This window comes from Anopheles stephensi, chromosome 3 (genome assembly GCF_013141755.1).
Source record: "Anopheles stephensi strain Indian chromosome 3, UCI_ANSTEP_V1.0, whole genome shotgun sequence".
NCBI lineage: Eukaryota > Metazoa > Arthropoda > Insecta > Diptera > Culicidae > Anopheles > Anopheles stephensi.
The window spans coordinates 50,287,188-50,311,172 of record NC_050203.1 but is presented as its reverse complement, the minus strand read 5'-3'; the positions used below and the strand labels follow the sequence as shown (position 1 = coordinate 50,311,172).

At 41.7% G+C, this 23,985-nt stretch overlaps 1 protein-coding gene across 2 annotated transcripts in view; it reads left to right on the top strand.

Moving 5' to 3' along the window:
• LOC118514526 (cyclic nucleotide-gated cation channel subunit A) overlaps positions 1 to 23,985 on the top strand; it is a 117,766-nt gene that overhangs the window by 36,727 nt on the left and 57,054 nt on the right. For both annotated transcript variants that reach the window (XM_036061500.1, XM_036061501.1), the window contains exons 3-4: positions 20,249 to 20,866; positions 21,105 to 21,498. In XM_036061500.1, the coding sequence (XP_035917393.1) occupies positions 20,769 to 20,866; positions 21,105 to 21,498 (492 nt within the window). In that variant the 5' untranslated portion in view covers positions 20,249 to 20,768. The remainder of the gene's footprint in view (positions 1 to 20,248; positions 20,867 to 21,104; positions 21,499 to 23,985) is intronic.

Below are 23,985 nucleotides of genomic sequence, written 5' to 3'. Positions count from 1 at the left end.
TTTCAACATCTTGACGTTGGCCCGGCTCCTTGAAGAAACCGCACTGCATGCACGAGTGTTTCGATGGGTGCTGGAGATGCTGGGCGAAATACATAAACATAATATTCGTGCTTGCCCATTCCACTTCACCCGGTGCACCCATCCCTGACAGCGTCCAACAAGCGGAGGATAGGAGCAGAACGTGTGCGACGGGCGGCTGCATCTTGACTTTACGTGTCGAGCAGTTGCTAACGCCGCTGATCTGCCTCTCCAAAGGTTTTGTTTTGAAGCCTTCTTGAAGACCGCTTCAACCGAATAATGTAATACGTACGTACGAGCTTCTAGCTGCCGCTCATCTGTCACACAAGCAGCGCACGCTCCGATGCCAACTCCTTACGGCGGCGAGTTCCTTAAAACCGAACCGCAACATTTCGACCCCACGCAAACTCCACTCCGTGAGGAATTTTGCAACCGTTTTTGTCGACAACGAACAGACTAAATTAAGATGACCTCATTCGCGTGTCCTTCGCCTTAAGAGCATGTCATTTCCATTCCAGCACCAAAAAAAAAGCAAACACGCGCCGCACAACGGGTAGGACGGTTATTGTTTCGACGGCCAGTGCTACACTTTTGTATCCTTCATTTTGTCAACGTGTTCCTGTGCCCTTTTGTATTGTGTTGGGCTTCAAAGCACGCGCTTAATCCGCGAATGTCGTGAGCACCGTGGAGGGAAATTGTGGCTCATGTCGTGACGTGGCATGTTGGGTGTATTTTGACGAGCACACTGACGGGTCCGCTTGCTGTTCGCTGGCCGCACGAACTGGTTTGTTGATTACACAGCTTTTGGGTTTTTTTTTCTGGGGGATTAGTGGACGGTCCTCGAAATTGCGGGCCAAAGTTGATGAACAAAATTAATCGCCACTTGGCGGCTATTTTTGTTGCGCGTTGTGTGCAGCTTCCCGGGCACATAGTGAACGTTCGCCTGTGTCCTGCTCAATATCCGCAGCAGTTAAGCGGGGGTTTTAATAGACATGTTATGAAGCGTTGTTTCGGGTGTTAGGGGCTCCGTAATCTGCTCAATATTTCCAATGAATTCTTTATTTAGATTTAAGTGAAGAGAATCTGTTACTTGATACTTGGCTTTGGTTTCATCTGGCAACACGGAAGGACCGGGTATCGAATCACATCAGGATCGATCTCCCGTAACAAGAACTGACTACACGGGTATGTGGTATAGATTAGTATCAATCTAATACCCCGTTTCATTAGTTGCCTGTTAAGAGCTAGCAGTTGATTTAGCTTATAAGACGTAGACTATCTTTATAAATGCTTCAGAGAATTTTCAAGCTTTGTCTGTTTCTTAGAATTACAAATACAGACGTGCAGGGTTGTCCGGTGGCATTCTCATAGCGTGACCATCCGACCTGAATCTGACGAATCTAGTTCGCTGCACGATGGTGAGATCATCGTACAGATCACACAGCTTGTCTCAGCATCTTCTTCGAGCAGCATCCTTCTCAGCATCTCCTTCGAGAGGCTTTCGTCAGCTTTGCACAGAGACAATGTCTCAATGGCGTATGTGAGAACAAGCTATAAATGTTCTATACAGTCTCAGCTTCGTCCATCGCGACACATATTTTGAGTTTAAAAGTTTCCTGAAGCTGTATAGCAAGACCTATTTGGTGCCAGCACCCAGTTTTGACTTTTGACCCTTGATATATGAAGCTATGTACGACTTCTAAGGTGTGATGGTCTATCTGCACATCACTCTACCGTCAGTCAGTGTTGGTTTGCAGTGTCACCATCATTCGGGGGCTCGCTTCGTCTACCTCCAACCCGAGAATTATTGCCACTCGCTCGATGGTTTGAGAAGCTTATACTACAAAGGACAGCCTCACAGTATCTCTAATTTAATGTCGATGTTATCAGCATATGCCAGTATCTAGATTGACCTATGGAAGATGATCGCTGATGCTTCCACCACCAAGTCAAGGCTGACTCTCTCAAGCTCCAAATGGAAGAGAAGATAGGCAAGCCTATCTCCATGGCACAGGCCCTTGATGGTAGCAAAGGACTCTCAGAGTTTGTATATCAATATCCTCCTCATTATTGTCATATGTAATGTGGAATATAATGCACCCAACTCCAAACACGGTAATTATTTTCAATATTTTTCAATTGTTAAGACAAAGTTTTTGAGTCGACCAAGCATTGAACAAGCAATTTCAATGAAACAATATAATATTCATCCGTATTTCTTCCAGAACATTTGACTTGTTTCTTGAGCTTATTTACCGCCGTTGTCATATTTGACAATCTTGACTTATTTGCTGGAAACCCCCCTGACGTAACTATGTAACTATAATTCAAAGAAGAACCCATATAACTTTATAGTGTTGCTTTGCGTCTATTTTTACTCTCGGGTTCCTAACATTTTCCTTATCTACTCAATTTGTTTATCTGCTTTTACTACTTCCTTTCGGCGAACTGACGCCACATCATTTGCCACAACACCAATCCAGCGCGATCGGAAGAAGAAAACATCCAACACTCATCCTTCTCCTCCCCGCATTGCTCCAAGTAACAGCACGCGATGCACCGGTCTCCATCGTACGCGGCCGATGTGTGTATGTCATCCGTCCCATGACAAGCAGCTCCGATCAGAAAATGCACCAAATGCGGTGCGACCGAGAAACAGCATTTGCGCGTCCTTTGCCGCGCGTGGTAACAAATTGTACGACATTCGATCCGTGTTTGTGCGCGCGCCAACGTCACAAACACGTGCCACCGTCTTCTTTGGTGCCAGGTTCTTATAAGCCTCCTACTATCGGCTGCCCATCAGCCATCCTTCCCCATGCGCGTCCATCCGTCCGTCCGTCGGGAAAAGAGGTTTCCTTTGTTCAGCAACGGCTTTGGCTTTGGCTCGGTTCCGCAAATATCTGCTCGCGCCCTGCGCCGACTGTGTAGCATTCAGTCGGGGTTTTTAGCGGAGCGGGTGCTTTGCATACTGATGTTTAATTCATTAAACGATGCGCTTTTCGCAGATGGAGGACAGTAAGGAATATGATACAAGTGCGGACGATCCATTTGCATGAATATGTTTGCGCTTTTACTATGGCTTTTTGATTTGTTGTTGCCATTCGTTTCGGTCGTCGGTCAGCACGCGTGGCGCATGGTGCTGGTGGTGGTGGTAGTTGGTGCGATTTTTCCAGAGTTGGTTTTTCTGATCTCTTTCTTGCCAAATACCCACAGCCGTTGTGAGCTTGGGAGTAGAAAACTGTCGGCAGTTGCAACCAAACTAAATGAAATTGTGTTCTACTTTAACAATGAATATTTGCAATTAAAAATCAATATCATGTTCAATTCCAGCATTAACCAATATACTGCCAAGACTATCATTTTCAACTGCATATAAGTCTTGCGTGCATCTTGTGTTTTATTACTCTCAAATGGGAAGATGTTTTCCTCGAATTACGGATCGATTCACGCACGCCCACTTCTGCTACCATGCAAGTGAAAAAATGCTCACCGTTTCCGTGGCATTTTACTGCAATGCCAACGTGGGAAGCCAACGTTGACATTCCAGTGCTTTCGAATGCACTGCTCGCTTCCTCCATCCGTTTCCCGTCCCCGGCTGTGGTTGACACCTTCCACTTCGAATGCCATTGCTCTAGCGGTTTGTCTCGTCCTACCCCAATCTCACCCACCAACGAGACATACGCATTGTCGTTCGGAAGCCCACGCACCCGAATAACACGCGGCGAAACGATCATTTCAGATTTACCGCCATTCGGTTGAAGCTAATCCAGTGCAGGGACATGTTGCACAATGTCCGTTGCAGTGTTCGCCGTTCAGTGCAGCAAGTTTTTTTGTTTGCTCCTGCAACGCACCATTTCAAGTGCACTTAAACACTCAAGCTCAGTCAAGTCGGGTTTGGTGATGATGGTACACAAACGTCACCAAATTGCACCATCTACACTGTGTGTTGATGGTGATGCCATCTACAGCTGTTGGTTGCGTATGCAGCTAATGTAAGTTAGGGAACTGAAGAAAAACTAGCCTCGTTATTTAAAGCCGGCAAATTATGTCGTTCGAAGTATTTTGTATGCTTTTTCTCACACGACATATTTTTTATATTTTTCGTAATTGCCATATTTTTTCGTAATTGCCAAACTGTGGAGTTAAAACCCAGAAACCTAAGACACATAATAAAAATATTAAAATTTGGACCATCCTTTATCTCAAAACGACAGGATTGATTTAAAATTTTCCACACTAACACACATGAACCATACCCTTATTTGGCGCTACACCATCCTTTGGCACAAAAGCCATTTTCTATCGTCTGACCGTCCCGTTATTCTGCGACCTTATTTGCATACAAATGAATTAACTTCCCCACGCGTGTGTTGAACCCATCGGGAGGTGTGGTTAAAGTAGATGGTCAGCTGGTGTGGCAGGCACCTGTGGCGAGAGCATTAATAAAACTGGACTTATTGTATCAAATATCGATCGCGAGAGCTATCATCCTGTTCGATACTGATGGCGAATCCAATCCATGCCTCGTACCACGTGTGTGCTGATCGCTTTTCGTTTAACCGAAATGAATATTATACTAGTCTAATTATACACTGAAGCAGATTTCGGAAATTTCATGGGATGTATAAGAACATTTTTTACGGGTAACGATTTTCCGAGACAATTGCTATGCGTAGGGTCGTATTTTGTGATGGCTACCCATCTGTGAAAGTTACAAAATTAGCTTTCCAAATATTGGGACTGAAGATCGTTTCTACGCCATCGAAATGTCATTTAAAACGGCAATATTGAACGTAGCTATTCAATACCATTGCTTTGAACTCAACTTTTCTTAATATTTAAAACATACGGATAGAAAAACAGTTGGATGATTGTGCTATAGTATTTTTATCTCAATTATTACACACCTACTTTTTCAGCTGTAACTTCCACGATGGCCGGATACGATTCCGATTGTTCTCCCAGCTGCTCACCGTTCTGCGGTGTTGCGTGTATGGTATCAGCTATCTGGCCATCATCTGCTAACCTTTGCTTCTTGGATCCACACCGTTCAGCTGCTATTTGAATAATTTTCCCATAAAACCAACACCAATGGCCGGTGCGGTTGAACGAATAAAGGGTTTCTCGTCGTGTTTTCCTCTCGTGCGATAATACACCGTACGACGAATCACAAACCTTCCCATCGATCCCACGGGATCGTTCCGTTGTGTGCGTTGCGGGAGTTCATTTGTGCATACGCTGCACGGTTTCTAATATTATCCGAAGGATAAAATCGATCAGGCCACTGCGTTCGACGCGCTGGTGTAAACACACCACCGACAGGGCAATGAATCGAATGGAAGCGATGGAAAATTAACCATACCCTGGTCGTAGCGGTGATGGTGGTGGGAAGCATTGCAATCAAAAGTATCCTTGAAAACGGAGTACAGATCCTACCGGTGCGTCTCTGTCTGTATGACTGTATGTGTGCGCCTTTTTGCTATGTCTGTTTTGATACAAAAACGCAAATTCAAATCGATACTCTTTGATTGGCTCGGTTGCCCGGAGCTACGATTTATTGCCGAGACCGTCTTTTATTTTCAATCATGAAGCAAAACTCAACCATGCTGAACGGAATGAAGCGACTGCAACCAAGTGGTACATTAAATTTTCAATGCAAAGGTCTAAACTTCCCAGTAAAGAAAACGCTTTTTTATCCACATCTCGATGGAGACGCCTGGTGGTTCAGTGAAATGGAAATGGAGGCGCCCAGTACTTCTTACTCTCCATCTCATCATGTACCTTCTACAGCATGTTTTTGATTCCCCCCCCCCCCCCCCCCCCCTACCCTGTACGCCTCACATTAGTAAGATGTTTCGGCTTCTATGATACACCTGATAAAGTGGCTATGAAAAATTCAATAAACATTTTTGATTACCTTCAAATCATCCGTAACGTACTCGTGCACCTTTTCCTTGTTTGCACTTTGCCGACCCTACCGATCCGATGTCTCGGTTAACATTCGTACCGAAATAAGGCACGGCCAAAGGCTACAGCCTTAGCCGAACCAACGGTGTATAAAGAGTGTGGTTTAAAAGTCATACCACGGTGCGTGATTCGGTGATGAAGAAGGTGCTTTTCCGCCTGGCAGCTTCCGATCCGAGGTTTTGCTTCCTTTGCGGGTCACCGAGTCGGTGGGTGCTAAAAGCAATAAACTCACACACCGTTGCGGAAATGCGGAACATAACAGCTCACCTCTTGTCGTTTTGGGTAGCATCGGGTAGCTTCAGTCAACCCTGAAACTGGTGCATGTTGCTTAACATAAATCACTCATCCGTTAAAGTTATGACAAAATTATTCCTCAATCACTTCTCCGACCGTGGCAGGTACGGTCCCTTTCGGTCCCTACACTGTTTGTGTCTGCTCGCCCGAAGGCGTTCGAACCAAAGGCCGACGGATAGCGTCCCGCTGAGTTTAAGCGGTCTGTAGGTGACTGGATGCTTTACATCGCTTAATGATGCTATAACGTTCGGCCACGCTTATCGTACGATACCGTTCTAGTAATCTCAAATCTGGCCGGATTATATGCATAACAGAAACCGAGAGGCAGAACGTGAGCAGATTATCGTCGGATGTACAACACACAACAAAGTCACAGCGGGGGCGACTGTGGCACTCGAGACTGCGGCCTGCTCAGCGTGATGGAAGTGTGAATGCAAATTTGCAAACGATTTTCTCCCAAGATGTGCACGCATATTGGATATTAATGTACGCCTATATTCATGGCCGATCGGAGCCGATGGGATGGGGGCCGATAAGGATAATTGCTTGTACCGAATGGAAGAAAACGATGCTATTGAACCAGCAAAACTGTGGACCGCTCTGGGTGGAACAGCTTGTCGCCGGTTCAGGGACATTTTAATTAATTTGTAATGTATTTTACTTTGATTTCCCTTTTGAAGCCAAGTCGACTTTTTCTGAAGTAGAGTGTTATGAGAATGATTTTATGATTGGATTTTAATGTTGACGGTTTTCTTATTGCAAAGCTCAGTGGCTTCGAACCATTCATTCGCTGGCTGAAGATATTCCTCTAGATGTGCTTTACGCTTTCTGCGTAGGAGTATCTACAATATCAGCACGTGTCCAAACCGTAGTTAAATCAATTCCACGTATCGATATGTATCTGTGTACAATCAATCCAATCCTTGCCTTGTATGTCCTACCTGCCACGCTACGGAGAACCTGGTGTTCCACCTTTAGCTTCCTTTTAATTTGACCCAGCCTGCAATCGCGTCTCCGGTATTGTGTGATTCGTTACCCGATTTCCGGCGCTGCATCAGCACCATCCGGCAAACATCCGACCGGAAATGAATTGATCCTCCGTCTGCGTTGGCACACATGTGTTTAGATAGGGGAAACACTTCGCAAATCCTGCGATACGTGTGATCGGTAGACAGATGTTTCCGAGCGAGCGTACGACGGTAACGGGCACGAAGGTGCGTCAAATGGTTCGTTCGTACGGCGAAATGGCAGTGCAAACTACTCGCAAACGGTCAACAAGGGATTTAATCGACACGAGTACACAGAAACATTCATCACATTTCCGTTACGTACCGGAAGCGAGGCAAGTATTTAAGTGCGAGTTAGCAACGAGCGTCGGTAATCGCTAAATCAGCATTGGGAGTGTCGTGTTGTATCCAACGCGACGAGTTATGCTGATGCGGCGATCGCTGCTGGGCCGTTTATGGGCCGATAACGGAATCGGCTGAATTCAATAAAATAGTTAATTTCAAGACACCGAACTGTAAAAGACTCTTTCTATCTATTCAGAAAGAAAAGTTTTAACTGGCGCCCGAATAGGGACCTGACAAAAAAATCAGCGGGAAGTGTATAAGTTAAAAAAAAATCCTATAAAGTTAGCCATTTAAAAATTGTGGCTAATCTCGTGGTTGAAGGAGCCATCATAATAACGAAGCGAACTTTGGGACACCGTGGTTAATTCCCGATTGCTGCCAGCGAGCCCCCAGTCATCAGAAGGATAAAAAGGAACATCTTGCTGTAGCTGCCCAATTTTCCCCCGAAGAAAAAGAAGTCAGATGCCCATGGAAATTAACTCAACCATACTGTAAGTAAAAACCTAAAAAATCCGAAATCAGTGAAATTTTGGTGTTTAATTAAATAGCTTCTGCTGTAATTTGTTAGTGGTGAATCGTGATCGTGACAAGTGTTAAGTGAAGTGAGCATTTAAAACACAAAAATGACCAATCCCAACACTGAAATGGTTCTACGATCTTTCGTGGAGATGGGAAAAACCCCTGACTTTTTGAGGGATGTTCCTATTTTTGATGGAAACCCAAATGAGTTGATGAATTGGATTTCGGATGTGGAAGATGTTTTTATCATGTATAGAGATCTTCCTGACGACTCTGTGCAGTTCCATCTGATCGAACGAACAATCAGAAGGAAAGTCCGTGGAGAAGCTTCCGATGTGTTAAATGCAAATAATGCAACATGTAGTTGGCATCAGATAAAATCTATCCTAATGCTTTACTATAAAGATAAGCGTGACGTGAAGACCCTGGATTATGAATTGACGTGTATTCGTAAGGGTAATTCGGAAAGCCTCGCCGGATATTATAGCAGGGTTAACCAATTGTTAGCCGCTATAATAGCACAAGTTCAAACTGACAGTAAGTACTCTCTGCATGCAAATGTCCACATAAACTATTTCAGAGAGAAAGCTTTGGATTCGTTTATTAGAGGTTTAGAAAAACCATTATCCACTTTATTAAAAACTGCTGACCCGAAGACCCTTAGCAAAGCATATCAATTTTGCATTGATTACTTTAATATGGACGTTCGATCAGCACCTTTTAAAAATCAATATGGAAATCAAAATTCTCTTAATATTCCCAAGCCAAGAGATTTAGGCTTCGAGCCTCAACCCCCTAGGGTAGCACCCAGAAAAATTGTTTATCAACCAGTACCCCCTCCTAGAGCAGCGCCTCGTCCAGCTCCACGATACAATTCCCATTACCTGCCTAATCAGCAATATACCCCACAGAGGCAACAGCCCGAGCCAATGGAGGTAGATAGAAGTATAAATTCACGTCATATTGACTATGGTAACAGACCCACATATGGCGAAAAAAGACCAAGACCACCATCAAGTCAAGAAGCGTGGGTAAAGAGGCAAGCTCACCCATTATATGCTCATCAAATGAATAAAAATGCCAACGACGCAAGGTATTGTCACGGACAAACAATAAATGAATTTGAGCTCACAGAGCAAAACAATCTTGTTGACAAATTACAAAACATAAATTTGCAACACGAGCATGATCCGTTGGAGGGATCAAGTCGCGATGGTCAGAACCATTTTTTAGAGTGGAAGATGAGTTGGTAGTTCCCAGCCTTCCTTTTATTTATCTTAAAACTACCATTGGAAACTTTCCGTTTTTAATAGACACAGGTGCTAATATTAATTTAATACATCCACAATTGGCACGTGCATATGAAATCAGTAAACCGTACGAATTTTCAGTAGGTCAAATAAGTTGTGCAAATAGTACATTTGCTCCTACTAGTGCAATTAATATAAATTTTTTCCATCCCAAAATTGATTTTGAAGATCGCTTTTTGTTACACAAATTTCACAATTTTTTTTATGGAATCATTGGAAATAGCATGTTGAAAACATTGAAAGCTAAAATTGATCTAGAAAATGACCAAATCACATTGAGTAGAAACTCTAAAAGATTCGTCATCCCAATCTCATACTATTCTCCACATAATCGGTCATCCCACAATTTGATCCGAACATCTCATCTATCCAAATTAGAGCTAGAAAAACTAAACCAGGTTTTAGATAAAAACAGAGATGCATTTTACAAACCAGACAGTAAACTAACATGTACAACCAAAGTGGAATGTGCAATACACACTTCAGACGATACACCTATCCATCAAAGAGTGTATCCATATCCTGCAGCATATGCTGACGAAGTAAATAAGCAAGTTGACAAGCTATTAGCGGATGGAATAATCAGACCGTCTCGCTCAGCTTGGACTTCACCGGTATGGATTGTGCCAAAAAAACCGGATGCATCAGGACAAAAGAAATTTAGAATGGTTATCGATTATCGAATGTTAAATGCTAAAACCATCTCCGAAAAATATCCAATGCCCGAGATAAATTATGTGATAGACCAATTAAAAGGAAAAAAATATTTCTCGACTTTAGATTTAGCTTCGGGATTCCATCAAATTAAGATGAAAGCATCAGATATTGAAAAAACGGCTTTTGCTATTAATAACGGTAAATACGAATTTACTAGGATGCCGTTTGGTTTAAAAAACGCACCGGCTATATTTCAAAGGGCTATCGATGATGTACTTCGAAATTTTATTGGAAAAATATGTTACGTTTATATAGACGACGTAATAGTTTTTGGCGATGATTTAGAAAATCATTTGAAAAATTTGGACACAATTTTGACAACATTAAATAATGCAGGACTAAAAATTCAATTAGACAAATCAGAATTCCTTCGCCAAGAAGTTGAATTTCTTGGTTTCATTATTTGCACAGAGGGAATAAAACCCAACCATAAAAAAATAGAAGTTATAAATAAATACCCTGTGCCCAAAACCATTAAAGATTTGCGTGCCTTCCTAGGATTAATGGGCTACTATCGACGATTTGTCAAAGACTTTGCCAAAATTGCTAAACCTTTGACAAACATTTTAAGGGGAAAGGGATCTGACACATCCAAAAAGAAAATTACATTAAATCAACAAGAAATCGAATGTTTCAATAAAATGAAGCAAATACTATCATCGAGCGATATTCTCATCTATCCAGATTTTAACAAACCATTTATTTTGACAACCGATGCTTCAGATTATGCAATTGGATCCGTTCTTTCTCAAGGTGAATTAGGCAAAGATAAACCAATTCACTTCGCATCAAGAACACTATCTAAAACTGAAGAGAAATATTCCACCCCTGAGAAAGAAATGCTTGCAATTTTCTGGTCACTACAAACTTTCCGCAATTATTTGTATGGAGCTAAACTCAAAATATTAACTGATCATCAACCACTTACTTTTGCCCTCTCCCAAAAAAATACTAACGCAAAATTAAAACGTTGGAAAGCATATTTAGAGGAGCATGACCACGAGATTTTGTATAAACCAGGCAAAGGCAATGTTGTAGCAGATGCCCTCAGCAGAATAGTTTTCTCTATGACTGGTACGCAACATTCATCACAAACTAGTGACGATTTTTACATTATCTCTACAGAAGCACCACTTAATGCTTTTCACAACCAGATCGTGTTGAAAAAAGGGAAACCAAACACAGTAATTGAATATCCATTCCAAAATTTTAAACGTACAACAATTTACTCCGAAATAATAACCGAATCATCTCTTTTACAGATTCTAAAGGATCATTTCACAATATCAAAAGTAAACGGACTTTTCACGAGTGAAGACATAATGGGAAAATTTCAAGAGGTTTATAGGAAGTATTTTGGAAGTCAGAAGCTCCTTAAGATTCGATTTACTCAAAATCTTCTGGAAGACATTACAGACGAAGATCAACAACGAGAAATAATCACGGCAGAGCACAATAGGGCACATCGTGGAGCCCAGGAAAATAAGTCGCAAATTTTACGTAAATACTATTTTCCAAAGCTGCTAGCCAAGATAAAAAAAATTGTTTCCAATTGCTGTATCTGCAATGAAAACAAATATGACCGAAACCCTATCCGGTATCCTCAACAACAAACTCCAATCCCCGTACACCCTTTCCAAATTGCACACATTGATATAATGTTTCTCGAAAAACATTATTTTTTAACTTACATCGATAAATTTTCAAAATTCGCTCAAATTAAAGAAATTCAATCGCGAGCCGCCTTAGATATTGTTCCGGCAGTTAAAGAAATAATTACAAAATACCATCCTCCTAAAATATTAGTAATGGACGGCGAAAAATCTTTTGGTACACAAGATCTAATAGATTTTTATAAAACCCACCAAATCCAAATATATTTAACAGCTACAGGTCGAAGTGAAATGAATGGAGTAATAGAAAGGTTCCATTCTACCATATTAGAAATTTATCGAATAACGAAATTTGAGAACAACAATTTAACTATTTCTGATCTAATCGAGCTTTCACTTCACAAATATAATTCATCCATTCATTCGACTACTAAATATACTCCTTATGAGATAATTTTACCGTCTGTCCGTTCATCAGATATTTGTGAAAATGTTTACAAAAATTTAACAAAGAAACAGGAGAAAGATATTTCATATTACAATAAGAGAAAAAAGGAAATAAATATAAAAGAGGATATGACAGTTTATGAAAAAACCAGAGCCAGATTAAAACACAAGCCGAGATACAAGAAAATCAAGATTAACAAAGTAAACAAAAGCACTATAAACACAAATGATTCACGAAAAATTCATAAAAACGATATAAAAATAAGATAGCTAACAATACCGTCATTCTAACATCATTGTTCTCTTCTTACAGTTTTCTATTTGTAGTATGTACCCTAGCTGAGCCGAGGATCTCTATTCTGAAGGTAGACAACCAACCTATAGTTGCAATGGACGAAGGTTGGGCAAGAATAAGGATAGATAGCCATATTTACATACACCATTACAATTTAACTGCGTATAAGGGTTATATTCAAGCAATTAAGGACGATTTCGAAAAAATGAGCAATAATCAATTTTCCAGTATTATCCAAAACCAATTCGAAGAACTGAATACCATATTGAAAAGAATGCTTCCCACTAAAAGATTCAAACGTTGGGATTCCATAGGAACAATTTGGAAGTTTATTGCAGGAACACCAGATGCAAACGATCTTCGTGTTATTAACAAAACAATTAATAATCTCATCGATGACAATAATGCACAAGTTACAATCAATAGGAATATTAACAACCAGATTAAAGAAATAACAGAAAAAACTCGTAACGTAATAACTCAATTCAGATCAGAATCATTAGAAATTCATTCCATCAATATTTATCTCCACCTAAAAAAGATGATAGACACACTGCAGGAAATAGTTGATAGTATAGTTATGACGAAAGCGAATATTTTAAACGAAAAAATATTGTCAAAATATGAAATCAATTGTTTGGAAAAAAACCTGGCAGCAGAAAACATTCCGTTCGACACAACTCTAGAAGCGCTTTCCTACGCCGACGCCTCTATCGCCACCAACCGCCAAGAAATAATGCTGCTCATAAAAACACCCAAACTCGACCCAAGAACGTTCCGTAAGATAAAAATTTATCCAATCCTGTACCACGACGGCAAGATTCACCTCCAGTATGACAGATTCATAACTCACGAAGCAATCAGATACCGTGTTAGCACTCTAACCCCGAAAATCTATAAAATCAATGAAATAGAGTTGGATGAATCAGATTGCATTCCAAGATTAATGGAAGGTCGAGAAGCAGAATGTAACTTTACGAAGAGTCCAGCCAAAACTGAAATATTACAGATTAATAATCACGCCATATTGATTAACTCTGTAGAGAAATTTACACTCGTCTCCAACTGTGGTATAAGCAACAGAACACTTCAGGGATCGTTCGTAATAAGCTTCAACACATGCGATATTTACATAAACGACGTGAGATACTCATCCAAACTCACCGATCTAGTTGGAACGTTGAACTTATATCCACTCGACGGAGTGTTTATTAAAAGACAGCTGGAAATTTCGAACATAAGTCTGGAAGATTTACATAATCTGCACATCGAGACACGTAAAGAATTGGAGCACATTCGCTTACAAAACAACTCTTTTCAAATAACCTGGCCAACGATAAACATTTTCGGAGGTATCATCTTTCCTCTCATTATACTGGGAGTAGCATTGCTTTACTGGTTTACAAAGAGGTGCAAAAACACGCAAACGGTAGTCACAGTACATAATTCGTCACCAAATCAGACACCCGACTACGTCACATTTCCTAAACAAACACAGTGAATCGTGGACGTTCACATCTGAGGGGGGGCGAGTTAGCAACGAGCGTCGGTAATCGCTAAATCAGCATTGGGAGTGTCGTGTTGTATCCAACGCGACGAGTTATGCTGATGCGGCGATCGCTGCTGGGCCGTTTATGGGCCGATAACGGAATCGGCTGAATTCAATAAAATAGTTAATTTCAAGACACCGAACTGTAAAAGACTCTTTCTATCTATTCAGAAAGAAAAGTTTTAACTTGCGTACTGCTATCGCGAGTTGCGCTTGTTTCAGAAATTGCGTCATTTGCCGCACAGTCTTAAACGAGCTTTGAAGTCCATTTATTTCAGCTCTATTTTGTCATTTTAAACTCGAGTGTTTAACTTCATTGCTACTTTTTTCAAACATTCCTCATAATTGAAGATTCTTTGATTGCAGACACTGAACGGTTGAACTCTTCACACAGAATCACAACCACATCACATTTTGACACTACAATGGCTGTATGTCCCTATAATTTGCAGAACTCTGAAATGTAAAAGAATACAATCTTGTTGCTGGTTTCACTTCAATACATACAATAATAGATAACAGAATAAGACCACCTTATATTGTAAAATCTCTTGGAGAGAATTGAATCATCTATGCCTGTAGATAGGCAGTAAGCACTGCACAGCACATACTCTAATGATCTTGGCTTGCGATTTCTGGGTCTTCTTCAGTCTTTCAGTCTTCAGTCTTCTTTGGCTATACTTTTATCCGATTTTTTTTTCTAATTCTTCTGTCTAATCAGTCCAGCGCACGAGATAATTTTGCCTTCTCAACTAACACCCCGTATTATAGAAACAAAATAAAATGTTTCCTTACCATAAATACAATCTTAAAAATGCACTTTAATTTAAGGAAATTACAAACGAATTTTATTTTCACGAATTCATATGATCAAACAACATTCCCGGACAGGAAAAATAATCAACCAAACCAAAGCAAACAAAAGCCTGCGTTAATGTGTTTATTGTTTGAGCGATTTTCTTTTACATTCTGCTTTAGATAAAACAAAAGCTTAACAAAAAGAAAATTCTCGACCCAACCGCAACTCGCACCACTACCCGGTTTGCTTCAATGAAGTCTAAGCGAGCTCGAGCTCGGCTGGTATGGAAACATGCTAAAATTGTTGGACCTCTCTGTTGACATATCTTATTATTTTTTGACCACTTTCCATGCTTCGGCCTTTCGCCTTTCACCACCCACCGAAGCCACAATCGGTGTTTGAAGAAGCGAGGTCTTTGTTGGCTTTTGTTGGTCGGTTTGCATAGCGCTTTCCCGGGTCGAGAGGGATGAGCGATACTTTTTGCTCCAACAACTACAATAAACATTGCAAACTCTGCCAACCATTCTGTTTGCCAACGCGCTAGCCGAACGATAAAGACCGAGGGTCAACTGGCCGAACTGACCGAACCGAATGTGAGAAAAGGAATTGTGGTATAATATTCATTCTTTATTATTTCTCCCTCATTGTTCAATCGAGCACCTGACTCCCGAAGGTCCTCAATGATCCTTTAGTAGCGATTGCGACCAGTAAGTGAAGCCCCGGAACGGCGGACGCATTCCTACACACAAAAAAACGAATCGAAAGAAATCAATTCCTTTCCGATGGACCTTCGTACTTTTATGTTCCGTGCTTTGTTTTTGTACCATTGTCACTGTTGCTGTCAGTTGGGTAAAATCGGTTTATAAGAGCATGATGAGAAAATATCCTTCACTATAGTAGTGTGATGGTAAATGAAATACACAACGCAAAAAACACCACCACATTCACGGAACGTCGAGTCACGGTTAGAGAATACTAAAAACAAAAGCGAAACAAACAAAAAAACACAAAACTAAAAGCGAAAAACAATTTCCCTTGAGCGTCGCTGTTCCGTGAGTGAGCGAACTGGGGATTTTTTTTTCTGCTCCTTTCGATGCCTGCCACGGTTGTAACCCACTTTTGGGTATAATATTTTTTTAATCTGCTCTCCGACGGAATTCGTTTTTATGTGCCCTCTCGCGTTTCGGTTGGCAACATTCCATTCGGCGGCAAGGATATCCGCCAGATAACGGCGACAATGGCGATTAATTATGTTTGATAAAGAGCATAAAAACGCGTGAGCGAAAGTTTTATGCTCGGGCACGATGCGCAGCATCCTGCATGGAGCAAATGGTCCGGAATTGGATGCGAGTTATACGTCGGTTGCGAGTGCGACATATTTCACAATTGAATTGCTGTAGGTCGTTAAGCAACGCATGATGGATGGTTTAGTTTTGACAGGAAGTCTCTCTGGGAAGGAAAACCGGCGCGAAAGAACAAAACGCGCACAAACTTTATGACATGGGAAGTGTTTGTGAGCGCTTTTACAGAAAACAAAAACCTAGATTTTCTTCATCCCCTACATTCAAACTAGGTTAATTGGTTACAGTCGCCTGAATAGAAATCGATCGTATGCGTTTAAACGTTTTAAGCTTGCAATTATTTTTTAGTGGAATTGAAAAAATATGATTCACGGAAGAAACTGCAGCAAGAAGAAAAGAAATGTTAAACCTAGCAACAACTTTCCTACCTAAAACCAGGGTTATCGAGATGTACTTGTGTGGTACGGTTGATATGGTCAAAACAGCGGTCCATTAGGGCTAGAGAATTGTCTAGTCAGTAAGTTGGTGACCAAACATAGACAACCGGCACTAACTAATCAAAATGAAGTAAACATGTGCATTAAGCCACAATAGAGATACATTGCAACTAAATTGTGGGTATCTCGGCTGCGAAAAGTGTATGTCAGTGAGTTTAGGGATTTTTGTTCAGACTTCAACCTCAAAGTACAGATCAGATATAGAATGTTCAGGAACGTGGGTTAAATTAGAATTTCCTTTCAAAATACTCTCACGATCTGTGTCCTAAATATTCTTTAAAATATAAAACATCTGACCTAAGTTAGTCAGTCGGTAGAGATCGGTTAGTCGACAAAGATCAGTCAGTCAGCAACGCGTCGACTGATCAGTCAGCCACAGTCAGACTGTCGGCTGCTCGCTCGAGAAGCATGTTTTGCTCGAGGCCCGTGGTTCTACGAACGGCTCCAAAACGTTTAATGTTATTCTTTTAAATCCAAAAAGTCCCGGGATAAGCCTTTTCACGGTTTGGAGAAGGAAAGGGTTCCAGACCTCTGTTATATGCATTCGATTTGTAATCAATACGGCCAAACCTTTATGAATAAAACTTTAAAATGTAAAGGTTGTAATGCATTAACAGAGTATAGCGAATATTACAGTGCTGGTGAATGTATAGCTTCTACCTGTCGTAGTTTGATCGTACATATTCTTCATGGTAATCCGTCAACATATTCTATTTCGAAAAATTATCCTACACGGTGACTGTTTTTCTTCATACTATTCTATACAGCGACAATGCCATTCTAATCTACAGTAGCATTAGTTCAAAATTAAGTTCCTTTCATGATGACATGATGAAAATGACATCTACATTTCGAAAGTCCCATAACGTGGTCTACTTTTCTCGTTGTTAGTTAGATATTTCATTATTCCTTAAAGTTACTGCATAATACATACATCCATGTAAACCCATACTTCAACAAAATGAATAGCAATCCCAACTTGAAATAGCCACAACAATAAAAGATCCATTATTTCCACCTAATTGTTTGCCTATTGGACCCTCGAGTGTTTCATCCGTTTTCCCCACCAAAAGCAACAGGTTGTTTTTCCCGACCGCTCGCAAACGGTAGCTGCAACTTTCTCATCTGATTTAATTGAGTTTTACAATAAATGGGTTAATGAGGGTAATAGAGGCGTGAAAAAAACGGTGAATTGGTTTCATTATTTAACGCCCGCTCAATGGTCCATCCGCCATGATCGTTTGAGTGTTTGACAAACCGGGGAAAAGCCACTTTTCCCCCATTTGTCCTGTGTGAATCGGTTCGGAATCGGAACGTACAACTAGAAACAGGTCAACCTGCGGGAGTTGGCAGAGTAGCCATTTTTCATACAATGCAATGGAGACAGTGTTACAACAGCGGTGTAAACTGATACAAAGAGCGGGACAAGTGGTCCCCGGGTAACCGAGAGGGATGAACCGGTGATAAAAACTTTCCAATGAATGGATCATCGATTATGCTGGAAGGGTTGAGTTGCGTTACGCTTCTGTCGAGTGCTGCCGCTGTTGCTGACAGGTTGAAGAATAGCTTTACCGCCCGTTGATGGAAGGAGTTGTTGGAAAGTTTTACGTCACGCCTGCAACGGCGTCGAGATTATGCAGCCTGGGATGATTTGTAGGATGCACGCTACTCTCGATTAACTTGACTGCACACTTTCGTGAAATAAATCCGTTTTCTGCAGCGTTACCCCGCTCGGAAGATTCGCTCGAAAAACGGAACCGTTAATGGGAAAGGCCATAAAATGGGTTCGTGATAGTTTGCGAGATAAAACTTTGCACTTACTTGCTCGCTAATGGTTGCTTTCAGGGATGGTGGTGTGAAGCGTACACGATCAATATGATTTCAATTTAAATTTAACTTATGTTCGCTTCTTTCATTTTTTAAAATATTTTTCATATAAAAATTTTCAAATTTCTTATATCAAATTAAGTGTTATACTTATTGTATAAAGTTATTTTTGTTTAAAAAATCTAAATAATCCTTATTTTTTCTAAATAATCATAAACTTTCCGTCTGCATACGTGTAGAATTCATCAGAAACATGAGCTGCAGTGTTCGAAAATATCGTATGATACGGTCTGTCCAGTCCAAGCACCATCATCAGGGTTTCCTTAGCAACGGAAGCAGACGGAATGTCTGGTGCTGAGATTTCTGGTGAAAAACACACACACACAAAGAACTCGCTGCATTCTTTCTAGCAACCGTAAACGAAACAAGAAACGAAAACAACCCTTTAACGGTGATGGTCAGACAACACCGAAAACAAAACGCCCCTCCTAGAACGTTCGAGCGTTGTTTTTATGGGGTATATAGAAAAACACCATATAAAAATGGTTTTCCCCGAGAAATTTTGCGAAAGAATCACATACTCTTCACCCAATTCTTTCGCGCTTGGAACCCTTTCTAATGAAAAGGATAGGCGAGAGGCTATCTTCCTTTTTTTATGAGGGTCACAAATTCGTAAAAATGGTAAATGTGTGCGATGAATTTTTTGGAGAGGATGATGAAAAAACATCGAAGAAAACAAAAATTGCTGTATGAAAGTAAATGAAAAAATCATCAGAATGTGGATTATTTTAAAACTGCAAGGTAACTTGAGTACTCTTTAAGGGTCTTCTTGCTAGTGGTCGTGTACAAGAAATACAAGAAGATACACACTTTTATGATAACCTTTAGGAACTAAATCACGCTCAAGATATATTTTTATCTATTCCTAACATATCCTTTTCCAACTTTCAACTATAGAACGCATTAATGTTCCTTCTCGATCCACGTCCACTCACAGCGAATAAGTGCTTAAGTGTCGAGTGTTGTAATTCATCGCCTTCCTTCCCCGTAACGTAGCGATCGAAGCGCATTTTAACATGATTCAACACGTTAAACACGACAAGGATCTTAATCTCGCCGACATTTAATAACGTGATCGTGAGCAATCCTCCCATCGCCGCCGAAACCAATGAAAGCGAAACAACGCGTAACGAAACAGTACTTAATAAAGCAGTCCAAAATAGCCCGGCTACGTACTGCGGACACGTTCCGGGCACGTGAACCTCGTTATCGCAGGTGCTTCTTTCGGCAATTATCGAACCATCAGTTCGCACGCTCCGTAAACACTCGCACTCACTCCGTTACGAATGGTGTGAACGCCCTCACACCGAGCAAAAATATACAACAGTATCGTTGAGCAAAAGAAAAACATTCCCCAGGATGAGACGATCAAGCTGGGGCAGCGAAGATTTATTTACAATTTCACTTCACCAGAACTTTTTGCGGAAGCAGGTCTGCCCAATTTTTTCTCACTGTAATCATTCTTACCAGCGATGGAAACGCAAAGTCGTGCTCATCATTACACGCACCATCATTTATGTGTATCTAATGCGATTGCCGAGACGCGAGGTTGGCGCGGTTTTCGGGCTGCTTCCTTCCAATATTCGTGTCTCGCAGATAGATTTCAATTCTTATTTTCTCAATGAACTGTGTGCGTTTAACTTTTCTGAAGCTCTCTTTTCCATTCCATTTTTTCTTTCACAGAAAATCGTAACGAGGTCACCTTAGGCATTTGGACACATTCCGATGATGATAACGGCTACAAATTGACACGGTTGCTGAACTCGTACGATTCACCTAGAAACCTGATAAATTGGAACCCGCATTTCGCACGACGACAGCATCGGAGCATCTGCTCTGTTCAACCTTGACCCGACAGTTTTCCAAAGTGCCGCAAAATACGCATCTCCAGTAAATGCTGGTCGAACTGTACCATTTTCCAAACGCCAGCCTGTGAACCGGTGGAAAGTGAACGATACGGGTCCGATTTCGAAGCAGTTGCTGTTTCCGAACCCATCAGTTACCGTTGTCAGTTTCAATCAGCCTACCGTCGAAGGCATAGGGTGTGCTTCGTGTAGCACACCGGTCCGTGTTTTCCACAATCAACCCCCGGAATCGAGCGTCACACCAGTCTGGGTTGTTTCCGTTACCGACGCACAGGTGCATGAGGCGATAGGGCGCGTTCGCTTGCATACCGACCCGAAACCCGATGAAATGAGCCGCTATGTGGACCTACATGATGGCAGCGGCCCGAGGTGACCGGGCAATGTCATCGATATCGTCACGTCATCAGAGCAATCGGAATGAGTTTGACTCACCAAGGTAAGCGGGCCAGATCAGCTGTCCATCTGTCCAACCTTCGCATCTCGATCGGCGTGCCAAGGTGTCTCGATTGCGCTATCTCACGCACCTGGCGGCTGGCCGGGCTCCTTTTATGTACAACCACCAGCACCGCCACCAACACCACCACCACCACCACCCAACAACCCTCGGATCGTGCACATTCTATCGTGGTCTCTTTCTGTTCTTTCTTTCCACCATGGGCGCGTCACGGCCGAAGCATTTACCACTTCAATCGAGTGCAACGACCACTGTACAACACGACGCACCGGGCACCACAGCTCACCAATGGACCGGTCAGCATTAGTACGACTCCGTTCGGGAGCAACACGATCTATCAGAGCTACATGCCGCAAACCGCCTCGCTCGACAGCTTCAACAGTGTGGCCACGAATCCCAGCTTCTCGACCACCGGCGGCACACCGCCGATCGGTGGCTCGGGTCGGGTGGTGCCGGCCGCCGGAAGTGGGACCACACCTACCGCTGGGCGGCAAACGGGCGCGTTACCCTTCACGACGCGCAACCGGCCGGAGGTAGCTACGGATCTGCCGGTCACGCCGAAGAACAACCATCTAAGCCAAGCTGTGATAGAAAGCGAGAGGGGCGATGTACAGGTAGGTGGAACTATGGAATACAATCCCTGAAGATGAGTTTGTGACGTGTGATATGAAAAGTGTTAGAATTAGTGCAACTTGTTCTATTACTTCGATAGGTGATCAGTGTCGCGTAAGGCTCGTTATATATACTGATGAGTTGCTCTGTGAATTATGTTAGTGAGTTGCTCCTACTACTACCTGGTGTTTTGTTGACATTTCAACCTCTCAATCTATGTGTATATACACTCATTATAATAAGGAGGATGCCTTTCCTGACATGGGAAATCCTGGACATAAATCCAGACTTATGAAGCAAAATCTGGATAAAAAAATTGGGCAAGTAATAAACACTTCTCTAAGGAATGTGGTCAAAATGCTAGGAACCTCCAAGAAAACTGTGCCTGTCACGTTATACTGTCATACGAACGCATCATAATCCAGTACTGTTTTGGCCACATTTGATATATTGGTGCATTTGGTGCATTGATATTTTGATGCATTACGCGAAGAACACGGTAATGTGGCACAAAGCCAACGGAGTCAAAATCATAACGAAGGAGATTGATCCACAAAACTGTTCAAGGACACATAATTGAATCTCTTTGGACTCTGATGATTTTTTGTGCTAACATGTCAAGTCAAAAAAATGAAATAATACTTTTGAAGAGGATTAGAAAAAAGCATCCAAGTTTGAGTTATTCTGTGCTCAAACTTATTACTAGTTTTGGTTCGAAAGCCCACTGCTTGGCGTCCGCTTTGTATATCGTAGGAATTATGACGTGGAAATGATAATTTCGTTGAAATCTTGACGGAATGTCTGTCATTCGAAGCGTTGGAGGCAAAACATTCATTATCTGCAGCATGTCACTACTACAACGTTAAATGCGTTTTATAAGAAATGATGTACCATCTAGAAGTAACCAAAGTACTATTTTTCACACTCGTCATATTTTTAATTTATTCTATTGAAATATTGAAACTTTTGAAATTCCTTAAGATGGCATCAGCATAATTTCTTACTCCAGATGTCTTCTTATAAATGTTTAGTTAAATTGGCTGAAATTTCTCTGCGTGTGCGTGCAACCTAAGTGGTCAAGGAATGACTGCTTGACCAGCATAAACTTACCCCTTAAGGAATGCTTCCAGATATCCTCGTTAGGATCAAGCTGTAACTTTGAGAAAACGAAACATTTCTTGGACGGAATTGTAAATTGGTCTATGTTTACAATTCTACTGAACTAAGGTTTCTAGGTATTGTATGCAGGCTGGACTGTCTTACCAGCGTCGGAACTGGCTATTCAGCTAAGAGGGTTTAATAAAGTCAAATATGAAGATAAATAAAGAAGAAGAAAAAGAAGAAGAAGAAGAAGAAGAAGAAGAAGAAGAAGAAAAAGAAGAATGTTTCCAGGACAGCAATATATATGACAATCAATCCCCCCAGTATACATATTATTTGAAAGATGTTTAGGGCTTCCGTAGAGAGCTTAATCTTCTTCCTTGGCTTTACAACCTTGAGAGATCGTAGCCTGCCCTTTCTGGCTTCCTGTGACTTGATTTTACCCGCAGCAATGTAGTCATCCCGGCGTCCTTTGAGGCGGTCTGGATGGGTTTTGAACATCGGTCCGGTCGTGTGAAGACCGGCGCCGTTATCGACTCGACCATCATACCGCCCTAATTTTTTTTCAATTATGACGAATTGAAGCCGTATTGTCAGCACCGCATGTGCTGACGATGTACAAATATCCAAAAAACACAAAAAATTCAAAAAGAAATACCAAGACATTTCCTCCCTGTTACTCTGCCTTATCCCGGGCATACTCGGTTGTCGGTGTGTGGAGATTGCAGTGTGGTTGTTCGGGTCTATTGTGGAGGTTGTATCGATGGTTTGGTCCGGGTCTATTGCTTTCTGTTGCTATGTTGGTGGAAGTGTGGTGTGTGAAACGGAACGTCTTTCCGTGAAGCGGATCTAGACTCTTACAATACAAGAAGAAAACAGTAATCTAAATATTACAAACATTTGCCAGCGTACAGCCATCTTCAAACTGCCCAACAGTGATAGTCCAGCTCGACCAAGCCAGCACAGAACTCGAAAGCTATCGGTGAGTTCTATCCCGTAATAGCAGGATCTCTGCTAAACACGGGGTTGAACCCGCCGACAACCTCCGAACCCAACGCCAGCAAGACCAAACTCGCTCCATCAAGGCTAGGAAGAGATGGAGAACACTGTTGCAGAAAAGTCTGCCTCTCTTCTTACGACAGTGTCGACTTTGGCCCCGGATACTGTTGCTTCGTCAATGGATCACCCGTGGCATTACAAAAAAAAACTTAACACTTACGACAACGACAACACAACAAAAGGAATGGCGGATATGGATCGGAAGGATAATGGGGATCCGGAACCAAAGGATAAGACCGTTGTCTCTGGCGAATCGGAAGATGATTATTGTGAATTTTATTATTCCTGGGCCCCACAAATAGTGCAAAAAATAAGTGTAAAATGGCATT